We start from the raw sequence: 14,557 nt of genomic DNA, 5'->3' as shown, positions 1-14,557 counted from the left end.
TTGATTAAAGCCTGCGTCAGATTGGTTTAAAGTGTCACTGGTTAAATATGAACAAAGCAGCAGCATCTGTCCTCTGCTTTGTTACTGCCTGCAGCTCAATTTTATCACATAAACAATTTATTAACACATATTTGTAGCGCCTCCTCCCTGTCATGGTTTGTATCGTTCAACTGTACAGCAGGTCACATTTTTACGTCGAGGATAAAAACCCTTGTTAAACCTCGACCACAGCGCTCCTGGCAAACCTCCTCTCTCCTTGGTCCTCTCTCCTCTGGATGCATTTTAAAAATTGAGACATTCTTCAAGATGGTGCAATGAAATTGATTTCAAGGTCACCGGCAGGAGGACGTGTGACATAATGAGATAAAGCCTTTGTTCCAGCTTTATGTTTTCCCTGTAGGTCTGCTGGTTTTAGCTTTTACTCTAACCTGGGTTCTTGTCTACTGGTTGTTACAAAAAACTGAAGACTTTATGATCAAATTTTCCTGGACAGAAATAAAACATACATAACAAAACTGATGCAGCAAAAGCATTTACAGTCAATGCATCTGACACTAGAAATTCTCTGACATACAGAGCTGCAGCACATACTGCTGGCTGTCTGGCGACTTGCTGTTGATTCTGCAGAAAAAGAACCGAATATTAATCTTGCATGTTGTCCCTACTCATTACGTACTGAGTGCAGCATAATGCTGTTGAAAACATCCGCTTGTGATCATATTTTTCCCAGATCATCAATAAAATCAGATTACTAATTTTAATGGACAGTTTGTATTCCGGTGTGAGTCATAAAGTCAACAAAGAGCTGAAAAAAGCTCAACTTGATTTATTTCACCATGCAGAAATTCATCCTAATCATAAACAAGTGTTGGAAGGTTGTGTTTCCATAGAAATGCGACATTGTTGCCATGCTACAATGCTTGCGAGAGTGATAAAATACTATTTTTGTCCTTAATGGCATAACTGCTGTCCAGTGGCCTGGAGATATCTTCAGAGATAAACACCATCTAAAAAAAATTGTTTATGTTTTTTTTAAACGATGGTAGCATATCTATACAGACTTCTAATCTAACTGAGACTACAAGTACAAATGATAATAAATGACTATAATATATAACTATATCTCAATTAAGTTTTACATCAGTGTGGATAAGTTGCTTCCTGATGAAGATGGATGGATGGGTGGAGTAAGGGTTGTTGGAAAAGTCAGCTATACAAACTGAATTTAAAAGGATGTATTATGCTTTTTATTCTTCGGACTCCCTTCTGATTGGCTGCCCCTTGTAAACATAAGGCTTGAACAGCAGGTCGGTGAGGCCTACCTGCTAAAAGTGTCAGGGTCAGGGTCTCCTGACCCAGCGTTTTTAGTTCTTTGTGATGTTTGTGTTTTGTCGAGTTCTCATGTGATGAGTATGCTTTCTAGTTTTGATCCCTTGCCCCTCATGTTTCTCTGTGCCCCCTCTGTTCTGTGTAAAGTCCGTGTTTCTTGGTCTGTGTCTTCGCATGTTTTGAGTTTCCTGTGTTTTTTGTCACTCTGTATTGTGAATTATGTTCTCATGGTTGGTCTTTTGTTACTCCCTTGAGTCTAGTTTCTTGTGTTCCAGGATTTCCCTCTGTGTATTATTTATCATCTCTAGTCTTTTGGTTCTTAGAGTTCTCTGCCTTATGGTTATGTCTCTGTTTCTTAGTTGCTCTGTCTCCACCGTGTCAAGTTCGCATCTCAGTGTTATACTTCCTGTTTTACTTTGAAGGTCTGTGTCTCATGTGAGTGTATCCTACTTTGCTTCCTTGTCTCGTCAGTTCTGATTTCCCCCAGCTGTGCTCTCCTTCTGTGTCTCATTCCCTCGTTATTCCCCATTTTTTTTAAGCCCTGTGTGTCTCTGTGTCGGGGTCGCGTCGTCCCTCATTGCTGTGTGTTACTCTCTCCCTGTGTTTCCTTGAACTTAGACTTCCCAGTGTAGTTTTGTTTTGTATGCATCTTCCTTGCCAGACAATAAAGCTGTGATTTTGAGTTCACCCCTCAAGTCTGAGAGCCTGCATTTTAGGTCCAACTCCTGCCTGCCACACAGCACTTCCTGAGGAAAAGTCAGAGCTGTGTACCTGAAATCACCATAATAAGGGTTTACAAAGAGAAATACCAGGATCCCAATATTTGGAGCATTTACTTTTTCATAAACTGACTTAATTATTTAAATTGATGATGGTCGCCTAACTATGACACAAAATGAGGCCACTTTAAATAACAATATTGTAACTGACAGTGCATTCACACATATAAGTATGACTACATGAAGTGCACTGTTACTACCCTTATGGTGTACTTGTCAAAACCGTCAAAAAGATGTCCACCTTTCACCTTGACATGTCACTATCTGGGCTTTGCAGTGGAAAGAGAGGGACAAACAACAGTCAGTCAGTAGGGAGTGATCCACTGCATGTGTTATGAAGCCGTTACATATTTATGGATGATAAATTGTCAGTTTTATTTAATATTTCCCAAACTGTGGGGCAAAGAACCAAAGCAGGTTAAAATATGGAGTGCAGCTCCACTAACAAAGGTTAGCAGTCTTTATTTTCACAACCTGGGACCTTTTTATTATTATTATTTGATAAAAATGAATTCTTTGTCGGCTTCTTTGTTTGAGTGCATGACAGAAAACAGAAGTGTTTAGTACTGAGAGCATCTCAGGAGAAAATGTGGCAGCTAAATATGCTGTCAACATGAGAAGTGGCAGCCATAATTCTGGTATGTGCACAGTTTTCCATGATCAGTTAGGAACACTGTACTCTCCAAATTCAAGTAATGCACAGGTACAAAGAGTAACATAATAAAGTAAATGCAAGTATCTAAACTGAGACATGGCAAATGAACTAACAACAGTAAATACACGTAAATATATGGAGCTTAGCATTGTTTAGGAAAAGGCTGCAATTTTGGCAGATTTCTGTTTTCAGTGTTAGCACACATGACCTGAGGGTTCAGCCAATACCCTTCAACGCATTCAGAGGCAACTCTCATCTTCTAAGATGCTCTAGCCTGTGCACAGTTGATGCTGCCTCTTTGGATCCCATTTCCATCCAACACCTCATATTTCTTTCCCCATTCTGATTTTTATCAACGTCAAATCTCTTGTCACTGACGTCGTCTTCTCCATCTGTCCTGGGGTCACGCCACTGATGCCCTCGCCTCTGGGTTTCCATGTGTGGACGTGAGAGAAGTGACATATGCATTTTACAGTAATGATCCTAATCGCTCCTCCTCTCGTCATAGAGAATACAGTTCCAGTAATATCTGGTGATTTGATGTTCAACATCTATGATATATGATTACATCACAGATGTGTTCTGACATATTGCCTTACAGTTACAGTTATTTGCTGCTATAACCAATGAAAGAATTGATTGCAGTTTGTTCAGCTGTCAAATCTTTTCTTCGAAAAAAACTGAACATTCAGAAGCTACATTTAATCTCCAAACACAACTCCCAAGAACACATGCTAATGAGCATCAACTAGCAGCACAATACTTGTGTAATTGGTCACGAAAGATGAAGGATCTGATGTATTTTCTCCTCTGGGTTTTGCAAAAGATCAAAGGTGGCATTTAAAGAAACGATCTCTTGTTGATAAGCCGCTCGGGACTGGATGAACTAATTATTCTCTATGATCGGTCCTAGAGTGGCGTGCAAAGGCAGCAAAGGCTTTTCACCTGTAAGGAAGGAGGTGAACTACTTTCAAGTCTTTTATTCTGTTTGCATAGAGCAGCTGAACCAAACACAAATGAAACAGACGACTGAAAAAGCAGGTCCCAAAAAATATATATCACAAAGGGAGGAGAATATTAATACCTTCAAAGCTTTTCCACGGGAGCTTTGACACTGTTTGTGTACTTATACATCATGTACTTGTCGCACCTCAGAAAAAAACAAATGTGTGGAACGGCCCTAAAATCTCTAAAACGCTGAAAGAAGAAAATTATGAACCAAAATATTAATCCAACTGTGGAATTGTTAACTTTAGGCTGGACTATTCTAATTCGGTTCTATTAGGTCTCTGGAGAGCCTTCAGCCAATCCCAAATCGATTTTAAAATCCTTCACCTGATACCCCATCAACCATTTTATCCAAGTTGCTCTCAGAGTTCAGGTGTATTTGTGATTCCTTTCCAAAAGCGGAAAGAAAGGCAGGACCTTTAGCAACTAGACTCCTTTCCTGTGGAATCAGCCTAAGCTCACCTATTTTCTGGGCGAGCTTTCATTCTGAAATGCATTGAGCGCCACAGTTTTCAGTGTCTAAGGTAGTCTGATAGGGTTCAATAGTTCTTTGGGATCTGAAACAGGCACAGACAAAAGTGAAATGATGGTGTCAACACTGACATAAGACATGTAACAGATATGTCTGAGAAGGCTTTTTGCCTTTAAACTAAAATAGTACGTTTTAACATAGATTCAGTGGCTTAAAAAAAACAAACAAAAGGCTAAAATATGTGGAGAATATGGAATTCTTGACCAAGTGTCAGGAGTGAGAATGTGTTAGTTTAATCTTAGAGCCCAAAGGTCATTTAGAACCGTGTGGTCAAATATATTAATTTAAAATGGACTTGTCTTTTTTCCTGTAGTGTGTGCCTTGCCTCTGTGCTCTCTCCTTCTGAGTCTCCCGGCTCCAAAGCTGTATGTTCCTGTTCTGCAGCGACCTGCTCCAATGTAAACTTATTTAGTTTGTTTCTTCTTTACTTTGTTTGCTTTTCCCTCACTTCATCCATGGAGACAGATGGCTGCCCTCCCTGAATCTGGCTCTGTTGGAGGTGTCTTCATGTTAAAAGGGAATTAGTTCTCTCCAGTATTGTCAGGTGTTGTTGGATTTCTCCCTGTTATATTTTAAAGTTTTTGCCTTTGCGGCTAAAGTACCCACAGTTGACTGATGTTACTGCGAACTAAGACTACATGAATAAAATTGAATTTAACCTATTTTCTAATCTTAGCCTAGTTTTAGCTTAGTTTTTCAGTGTTACCAGGTTCAAGACAGAGCTGCTTTTAAAGCTCTGCAATAATGTCTCATTGAAATAGTAACAACCTCCACATTAAACCTAATATAATATTGTAGGGTGTAATTCCCATGCTATCTGAATTTTGTTTAAAACTGACACTTTGTGGGTCATGTACTGTAATCTTAATTCATAAGATAAGAAACATAACAATGGCATTAAAAAATTAGTTATGACTACAATGCCTGCTGCTGGCATCAGAAGAAGGTGAAGAGAGGAAATAAGGGGGAAAAAAGACTAAAACAAACCCGTGATTCAAAGAAATATTACAAAAGTGGCCAAGGACCTCTAATCTATGAGGACAACTTGAAGGTTTCTTCAGGTAGAAAGCACTCGAGGTGACTATGAGCCACAAACATGTCAGAGCAAAGAGAAATTCATGCAGAGGGGCACTAAACGAAGCACTAAATGGAATCATGAACCATTTCTTGTTCTTTTTCTGACATTTTCAATAGCTCTTTAACTTTCAATGCCAAACCAGAACCACTAATTCCAAGTAAACACACACCTGTAGTTGTAATAGTTCAATGTCGCACGCCTGATTCTCACATAACAAAGCAGCCACTTTGTGTAAGGTCCCAAATTTACCTCCTAAGAAGTGCCGTCAAAAGACAGATTTGATTCATGACAGAGCACTGATGAGCTTTATTGTTTAAGGAGACAGAGAGTCACAGATGGGAGATGAGTCATAAATAATTTAACATAAACTTAATGGCTCCTGATGGAAACTTCTCGCTTCTGTCAGCCTCCTGCCAGGTAGGTCAGTAAGTTAACTGGGATTCTGTGTTTTGCTCTAGGACTCTCTTCTCAGCACGGGGCCGTGAACTCACTTGCCCCCCGCATTAAGCCAAAATGAACTAAGCTTGTGGCATTTAAGAGGCCATGTTTCCAAGTGAGCAATCTCACTGCTGCCAGACTATCTATTGAGATTTGATTCCTCTATGTGATGCATGCCTTTTCTTCTTCTGCCCAAGGAACAAATGAGAAATGAGAATGTGAAATAACCCAAAGAAAAATGAACACAAAAGCAGATCTCAAATGTGACTGTTTATGAGTGTGAGTGTAGATACTTATTTCCCATCTAGGGACAAAACTATGGACACCACAAACTAACTATTAGGGTTAAGACTGTGCTGTAGAGTCCACATGTCTATAGAACATGTATTTATTAATTAGTATAAAGAAGGGACAATGCACTGATTGCTATACTGTCAAAGAAAATGACAGGAACACTTTTTAACATGTCTAAGAGTATAACAACAAATCAAATACATTTCTGGGATGTTGATCTGAGGAAGTTGCAGAGGGGGGTGTTAATCAGTTTCAGCCGATTTGATTTTTATTAAATTAACAACACCTGCAGTAGAGGGACAACGATGAGACAGAACAGAAATGATTTTGCAGGTGGACATTTTTCCCTTCTCATCTTTTCTGTCTGTTTCTCACTAGTGACACTGACCCTAGTCAGTGTCACTACTGGTAGTGGCACAGGTAGTCCAAGAAGGTGGCCTAAGGGCCTGATGTCATGTAGTTAGCCCCGTGTTCACTGCCCAGCACCTTGGAGCCTGACTGGTATTGCCAATACCAGAAATGGAATGGAACCCTGAATATGTGTGACAAACATGAAGGGGTCTGAAGGGCAGTCTTATACTGCCTGTAACATTGTTCAGTATGACTGGTTTGGTGGTGGAGCAGGGGGGCATATCCATGGACTTGCCTTCTGTAGGCTAGGAAACATCTTTGGGATGAGTTCACTTTTCATCTCAGCCATATATTTCCTGATACCATCCTTCATATTTTGCACTCTTCCCATTGTAGAACACTTAATGATATATGGACTGTGTTAACGTTTATTTAGTCTTGCTGCCCGATCAACCAACACTCCTTAAGATCACACACCCTCACAGATTCTCTCATTACATACTAGAGGTTTCAGGAGGTAGAGAGCAGCTTAAAGCATGAATGCAAACACAAACAAATTGAGATGATTATCACTTTAGGCGCTCATCAAATTGTCAGACTTCATCAACTGGTAAGTGAATGGTAAACAGACTGGTTCCTATATACCGCTTTTCTACTCTGAGTACTCAAAGCACTTTCCACAACTTGCCTCATTCAACCATTCAGACCTATTCATACAAGCACTTTATCTAAGCTTTTTCTATGCAAGTGCTTTCTATCTACCATGTACGCACATTCATACTCTGATGGATGCATCGGATCAACGTGGGCATTCTAAACCTACACAGGTTGTTTTCTATGTATGTGTTAACCACATTGATTTTTCATGTAATGAAATGTGCTCTATAAATAAAAATTGTCAAATTGTCATTGTAAAGCAGCCACATTCACTGTGTTCACATGCTTTTAGGTCACAAAGTGAAAACAATATGGATATTACAAAGCAAAAGCTCAGAGTGTTTAGACAACAGCTGTTTCCAACTTATATTTAATTTACCTGAGTTATTATGAGAATCACTGGTAATAACTAACTTTTCTAACTAATCTAAGTAACCTGATGTGCAGTAGAACTAAAAGACACTTAATTAGAAATTAAATGCAAGGAAAATGTAATTACAATACATTAATTTTCACAAGTTAAAGCATTTCTTATGGCGAAATAAACATTTAAAGTAAACTCGAAATATATCAAACTAATTAAGCCTATGTCTGTGGTAAAAATATTTTCTGTGTGTGTGTGTGTGTGTGTGCGTGTGTGTGCGTGTGTGTGTGCGTGCGTGCGTGTGTGTGTGTGTGTGCACCTTAGTCTAAAGTCTGATTTGATATGTACAAAATTATATTCCCTATTAGTTGCTTTATTCAAAACCTTCACAACCCCAACATTTATATTTTTTATTAATTTTATATTTTATTTTATTGCTGCAGTTATATTCTCCATCCAGAGTTTATGTCTCTGCACAGCCGAAAATGTAAAGCAAACCATACTTCTTTGTTAACAGTTTTTACTTCTTAGCATACAGTGATTTGAGGCAAGGCCATATTATTTGAAGAAAACATACACACAATCTCTCATCATTTGAGGACTTTCAAAATGACAAACAGGTCAGAAATAACTGTAACATTTGCAGTACTCAGACCCCAGTCGACCGCAAACCACCCTCAGGTGTTTGGTACTATAATAATGAATCTTTTTAACTTGCAGTACCATATCTTGGAACTAAAACCTTTCTGTAACAGCAGAAGTGATAGCTAGATTTGAAGAAGCCAGTGAAAAAAAGGAGTTTCCCAGATCAAAGCAGAAATCCTTAAGGAGCGCAAAATTGGTGCAAATTGCTGTGGCATGACTTGAAACTCAACCAACCCAGAGCAGTAAAGACGGAGAGAAAGCATCATTACATGAAAGAGAGAGAGAGAGGAACAGGAAATGTTAATGTGTCTGTATCTGTGTTTTGGATTTGGCTGGCTTGTGCTCTCTAGGATTGAACCTCTACTAAATACAATGAACTGATTCTAAAATGTATGCAAGGCATGCAATATATTTTTGTAGTGAGTGCATAAGAGCAGAGTATAGAGACAGGAGAAAGAGTCTTCCTACCTCATGCAGTTTCACTCTCACTTTGTTGTAGGCTTTCAGCCAGCGAACTTTGGATGGAGAGCAGGGTGGAGGGCCGTCTACGAAGAAACTGAGAAGGACCAAGAAGAGATCAGCTTTTGGACACATAGACAAGACCAAAATCAATCAACATAAAATAAATGTTTTCCAGGCTAAATCTGGTCAGCCACTCCTATATTTAACTCAAAAATAATCACTGAAAATTTGGCTGTTTTTATTCTGGCTGAATTGGTCTCAATTTAGCCCAGTTTGAGCATCGTTTTGGACACTATGCAGTCCTAATACAGATCCAGCAATCCCATCCAGCAAAACTCATTGAAGACAATGTTGCCAGATATCTTGGCTGTCTGAAAGATGAAAGGGGATCTAGAAAAGTCATAGCTGTAAAGGGTTAGTGTTTGCCTCTTTCAACAAGTATTTATTGAGTAGGTTGTCGTCACTACTTTGTTACTAAAAGCCAATAATTCCTACTGGTATCTCACAAACTAAATGCTGTGTACAGCGTCAGATATTTTGGTTAGGATGAACAGCACAGTTACCATTAATATTTTAAAAATGAAAATGCAAGACCAACATACCCATTTGTCTGACTCCTGTTATCGCAGTTGTCCAAGGTTGGTTTAGGAAGGATGTCCAAAGAGTCCTTTAAATCTTTCTTAGAACCAGGCTCTGGCAGTGCATGCACGTCCTTTTCAGCATCGTCCTCTTCTTCCTTGTTCCAGTTGGATGGCTGGTTTTGGAGAGGAGGGCGAGGCTTACTGGGGTGGCAGGACTCTACATGTCGGCGCTCTTCAGGCTCAGAGCTCAGCTGGGAGCTGACTGGGCTGAGGTTGCCTGACGAATCAAAGTGGCTGCTGTCTGGAGGGCTGTAGACAGCAACATCACAATTTAGAATACAGAGGTGATTTAGACAGAAAACTACTATAAAGGTCAAGGTTTTATTCCAAAATCAATATGGAAATCTGCATTTTACAAAATCATAGTAAGGGATTGATAGATTGGGGAAATTTTGTTTGCTATAATACTGAAAAAAATTTTCAGTTTGCAATGGCAGACATGATTTTGGAATGAAACATTAAAGGATCAAAGGGGAATATAAGGGTCAAAGGATACTCGTCATCATATCACAGACAACAAGGAAAAATAAGAGGCTTCAGGAAGATGAGTTGATTAAATACATTCCTGTAACGGTCAGGTCAAGAGAGGTTCCACCAAGATTGCAAAGTTGATGGTCATGACTATGTGACTATCTGCCACCACTGGAAACTTCATGCATTTTTGGTTGATGTGTCATTTTTACTAATTTTGCAGTCTGCTTCTCCATGTGGCATAAGCTTTCTGCCTGTTGCTATCTTTTCTGACACCACCACTCGTTAAAAAATGTGCACAACTTTTAAGAGCAGGTGCAAGTTTAAAGCAATGTTGGCATGTTAGTAAATAAAAAGTTAACCTGTTTAAGTAATAGGGATAAAACTGATAAATCTCATAAGTCATCGACTCAAGGGCTGGAAGACTGAGACTCCTGGCTCTGTACTTTAACTTGTACGATTTACTTTCTATTGGGTGTGGGCCAAACCACTTCTCCTTGCTCCTTTTATTCCAGAGTCCAGCCTGCCTCCACGGTGTACGCTGTAATGCCATGATAAATCTATCAGTTTGATTCATATAAACAAATTGGCTAAGGCTTGGAAATAATTCAGAGAACTGCAGGGGACAGAGGAAGGAGGGGCTTTTTAACCACCTCACCAGTGAAAAGGTAATAAATAAGAGCCGCTGGTTTCTTCGTTCATTTTGCTTCCATCACTGTCACAAAAGCTATTACTGAGGTGGTGTAAGCACAAAATAGCTGCAGTGCATTTACACTTGATGGTTAGCACTTTCTAAACATGTTATTTTCTTTCCTGTGCCTCGATCATGTCAGATATCTGGTAACTGGTTTCCATGTATGGCTATGGAGCCATACAAGAGTTGCAGAATGAGGATGGGACTGGAGTGTCCTAATGAAAACTAATTAGGGAAAAGGGGGAAAAATGGGAAAGGAAAAGTGGGAAAAGGGCTGAACATTTATCTATGCTAGCATGATAAATGAAGTATTCCATTTATCATGTACATTGCACTAGCCTTTTCATAGTTTCCTTTGTTAACTGTTCCTTTGGTTGATCCATTTCCAGTTCTGCATGCACGACATCAGGTGTGTTTACTTCACTCTTATCTAATCCACATGGGGTGACCATTAACTGAGGCGTATCCAAACTTTCTATTTGGGAAACTGAGTGCGAAGGAACACCAGACAGAGGTGACTGTGCTAAGCTGTCACAGCTTCCTGTTTTTGAAGTTTCTGTTGGTCCTTCTGTATCACTGCCATCTTCACTTTCAGTTTCTCCAGAACCTGGGGAAGGTTTATCAGGTTCTGGATCATTACATTCGGTAGGTTTTGGAGTTTCAGACTGAGGCTCTACACTGACCACAGGAGGGGTGGATTCAGGTCTGGGAGAATCAGAGTTACCAAACATTGAGGTAAGTTTCATGCCGAACACAGATGAAACAGATGCCTCCTCCTTTCCAGTTGACTTTTCATCATGGAAAATACCAGCTGAAAGGCTTTTAAAACCAGAAAATAGACCCCCATCAGTTTGTTGTGTCTGAGGTGCCTTAGAAGCAGTGGCTGGAGATGCTGAGGTGGAGAAAAGGGATCCAATCGATGATGTACCTTCAGCAGCTACAGACAAAAAGCCTAATTTTGGGGCAGTGAGACCTGGAATTTCAAAGATGCCCTTGTTTTCAGGAGCTGTGTGCGGTGCTGCTTTGTCAGACACTGCAGTAACTGGCCCTTCTGAATGCTCTACATGTTCATCATCCCCTGATTGTTTCTCAGTAGTCTGAATAATAGATTCAGTGAGAGAAATTTCATCTGCTTCTGTTTCTTCTTTTTGTTCCGTCTCCTCCACCAAACCTTTTTCAGGAATTTCAGATTCCTCTGTGCTCTTGACATGTCCATCTTCAGATAAAGGTATCTCTGGTTTTTCAGTGATTGCACAGTCTGTCACATTAGCAGAAAGCTCATCAGGTCTACACTGTGTACCAGACTGTTGAGTTTCCTCAGGTTTTGTTGTCTCGGGACCTTTGAACATACCAAATAAGTCACTTGTAAGAGATTCTGAAGCAATACTACTTGGAAGGCCAAAAAATGAGCTTTTCTGTTGTTGCTGTTGTTGTTGATGTTGCGGTTGTGGTGGTGGTTGACGAGGTGCAGGTGATGAACCAAAAAGTGAGGCAGCTGAACTTGAAAAAAATCCACCCACAGTTGGTGATTTACTTTGTGTATTTGGGGCAGAGAACATAGACATAAACCCAGAAAATGGAGCTGGTTCAGGTGGCTTTTGTGGCCCTGGCTGTCTTGGACCAGCCATTCTTGGCCCACTCATTCGTGGCACTCCCATTCGCGGCCCACCCATTCTTGGTACTCCCATTCTTTGGACTTGTGGACCAAGAGGCCTGGTCATACCCAGCCTAGGTTGTTGTTGTTGTGGTGGAGGAGTTGAAGGAGCAAGAGGTGGAAATGAGTTGGTACCAATAGTTTTTTCTTCATTTGTTGAAGAGGCCACTACTGCCAAAGGTGAACTTTCAGATACTTTTTCTGCAGGTTCTGTAGCAGCATGCTGTAATTCTGCCTCAGTTCGTTCTTTTATTGTCTCACCAGATGTGAGTGTTAAGTCTGCCAAAGTTGTACTTTCAGAGACTTTTTCTGCAGGTTCTGTAATAGCATGCTCTAATTTTGCCCCGGTTATTTCTTTTACTGTCTCACTACATGTGATTTTTAAGTCTTCTTGGACAGCTTTTTCAGAATCTGAAACTGCTGTGACCACAGATTCTGCAGTAACTGTTTCTGGTTTTTGTACCACAGAATCAACTACATTAGTATGTTCAGTGGATTTTTCCTCATCCGTCATTACCTTTTGTTCATCAGTAACTTTTTCCAGCTCACTAGTTAATTTTTCTATAACTGCCTTTGCTGTATTTTCTTCACTAGCATGTTCTGAAGTGTGCTCAGTTGATTTTTCTATTTCCAGAACAGCTTTTTGTTCAAAACTGTAAACTTTAAAAGGCTCCTCAGTTAGTTTTTCTACATCTGCAACTACTGTCTTTTCTTCTGCAGCAACTTTCAAGGCCTCCTCAGATGTTTTTTCTATACCTGTAACACTAGTTTCATCTTCATCAGCAACTTTCAGTAGCTCCTCACTTGGTTTTTCAATCTCTGAAATTGCTAGCTCTGCATTAATAACAGCCTTATCTTCAACTATATTTGAATTTGTGTTCTTGTCAGTAGACTCTCTAGAACCTTGCAATGGCATTTGCATAGTGTCATCTTTTTCTGAAAGACTTTTGATATCAGCTGTCTCAGCTTCGTCACCTGTGGACTTACTTTCACCTTTAAAGCTATCAAGTTCTGATTCAGCAAATTTTCTCTCAACATCTACGTTACCTTTTATCTCTTTATTTTCTTTTTCAGTTTCTGACTCTGCCTGAGAAACTTGTTTTTCAGCCTCCACAAGTGTCTCTTTAGAAGTCGTGATTTGAGTGTCCACAGTGGAAGCTTCAACAGTGTCTAATGCGTTTTCATCAAAGGGCAAGTTCTGTTGTATTGTGGTTTTATTTTCTATATCTCGATCTGTCAAGGGACCAGACATTTTAGTAACATTTTGAGTGATGTCTGCAGTTGAATCCTTGACATCTTGGCATGCCTGTTCTATTTGAGATTCCATCCGAATTGAGGATGTAGAAAGAAGCTCTGTGGATACAATTTTTTTGTTCTCAACACAGTCACTCTTTTCTTCTTCTTCTGAGTCATCCTTTGTGCCGTGAGGTTTCACTTGTTCTGAGGCAATTTCCTCCCTATCTGATGATACAGAAAGAGGCTCTGGAGAGACACTTTTTATCTTCTCAACGTGGTCATTCTTTCCTTCTTCCAAGTTATCCTTTGTGTCTGGAGGTTTGTCTAGTTCTGAAACAATCTCTTCCTTTACAAAATCAGTTGTTTCTTGTTTGGTTTCCTCCAAGAAAGACATCCCAAATAGACCAAACCCAGTTTTAGCTTTGTTACTATCAGAACTCCCACCAAGTGAAAACACAGAAGAAACTTTGAAACCTTCTGATTCAGGCGGTTTAGAAACTGGTGATTGTGCTTCTGATGCTTGTTGGCTTTGTCCACCAAACATCGAAAACAGTCCTTTTCCCATTATCTCTGGACCACTGGGTCTTGGTGGTGTAACAGTTGGCCCAGGTGGGCGTACTCTAGGACTAGTTTGAGACTGGGCACCAAGACCACCAAACTTTGAAAACAAACCTGCTCCAGGGGTTTCTTTATTTGTAGTAGAACCAGGGAGTATGCCACCAAATACAGAAGACCCAGTAGAAGGTGCCCTCGGCGTAGCACTACCCATAGGTTGACCTCTGGGACTGGGTGGTTGCTGAGGTGCAGATGAACCAAACATGGAGAACAGACCCTTTCCTGGAGGTTCTTTGGGTGGAGGACCTCTAGGTCGCACACTTCCAACAGTTGGACCTCTTGGAGCAGGCGATGCTTGACTACTGGCTCCACCAAACATGGAGAATAAACCTTTTCCCTGTGGCTCTTGTGGCATTGGCGTTGTTTCTTTGGATCCAGGTGAAGATGGGGTACTTGACCCACCAAACATTGAAAGCAATCCTGTCCCAGGAGCATCTTTGGCAGATGAGCCAGGAAGAATACCACCAAGTAATGATATACCAGGGGAGGAAGTCTGCTGTGAGTTTGGAGTAGAGCCACTAAATATAGAAAATAATCCTTTACCTGCTTGTTCATCCTCAGGTTGATCAACCTTGCCAGCAGAACTGTCCTCCTTGGAAACTATTATTTCCTCTGTGAGAGGTTTGACAGGACTGGGCTCAGGTTCAGACAAGG

The 14,557-nt window shown here is 40.3% G+C and overlaps 1 protein-coding gene across 1 annotated transcript in view; it reads right to left on the bottom strand.

The window, feature by feature from the left end:
* The window catches only part of unc13ba (unc-13 homolog Ba (C. elegans)), a 177,884-nt gene that overhangs the window by 104,471 nt on the left and 58,856 nt on the right, over positions 1 to 14,557 (bottom strand). Inside the window, exons 10-11 of the mRNA XM_025897097.1 lie at positions 9,195 to 9,482; positions 8,599 to 8,686 (exon numbers count right to left, since the gene is read on the bottom strand). Of these exons, the coding sequence (XP_025752882.1) occupies positions 8,599 to 8,686; positions 9,195 to 9,482 (376 nt within the window). The remainder of the gene's footprint in view (positions 1 to 8,598; positions 8,687 to 9,194; positions 9,483 to 14,557) is intronic.

Source organism: Oreochromis niloticus, linkage group LG12 (genome assembly GCF_001858045.2).
Source record: "Oreochromis niloticus isolate F11D_XX linkage group LG12, O_niloticus_UMD_NMBU, whole genome shotgun sequence".
NCBI lineage: Eukaryota > Metazoa > Chordata > Actinopteri > Cichliformes > Cichlidae > Oreochromis > Oreochromis niloticus.
The sequence above is the reverse complement of the archived record's forward strand: the minus strand, read 5'-3'. Positions and strand labels throughout refer to the sequence as shown.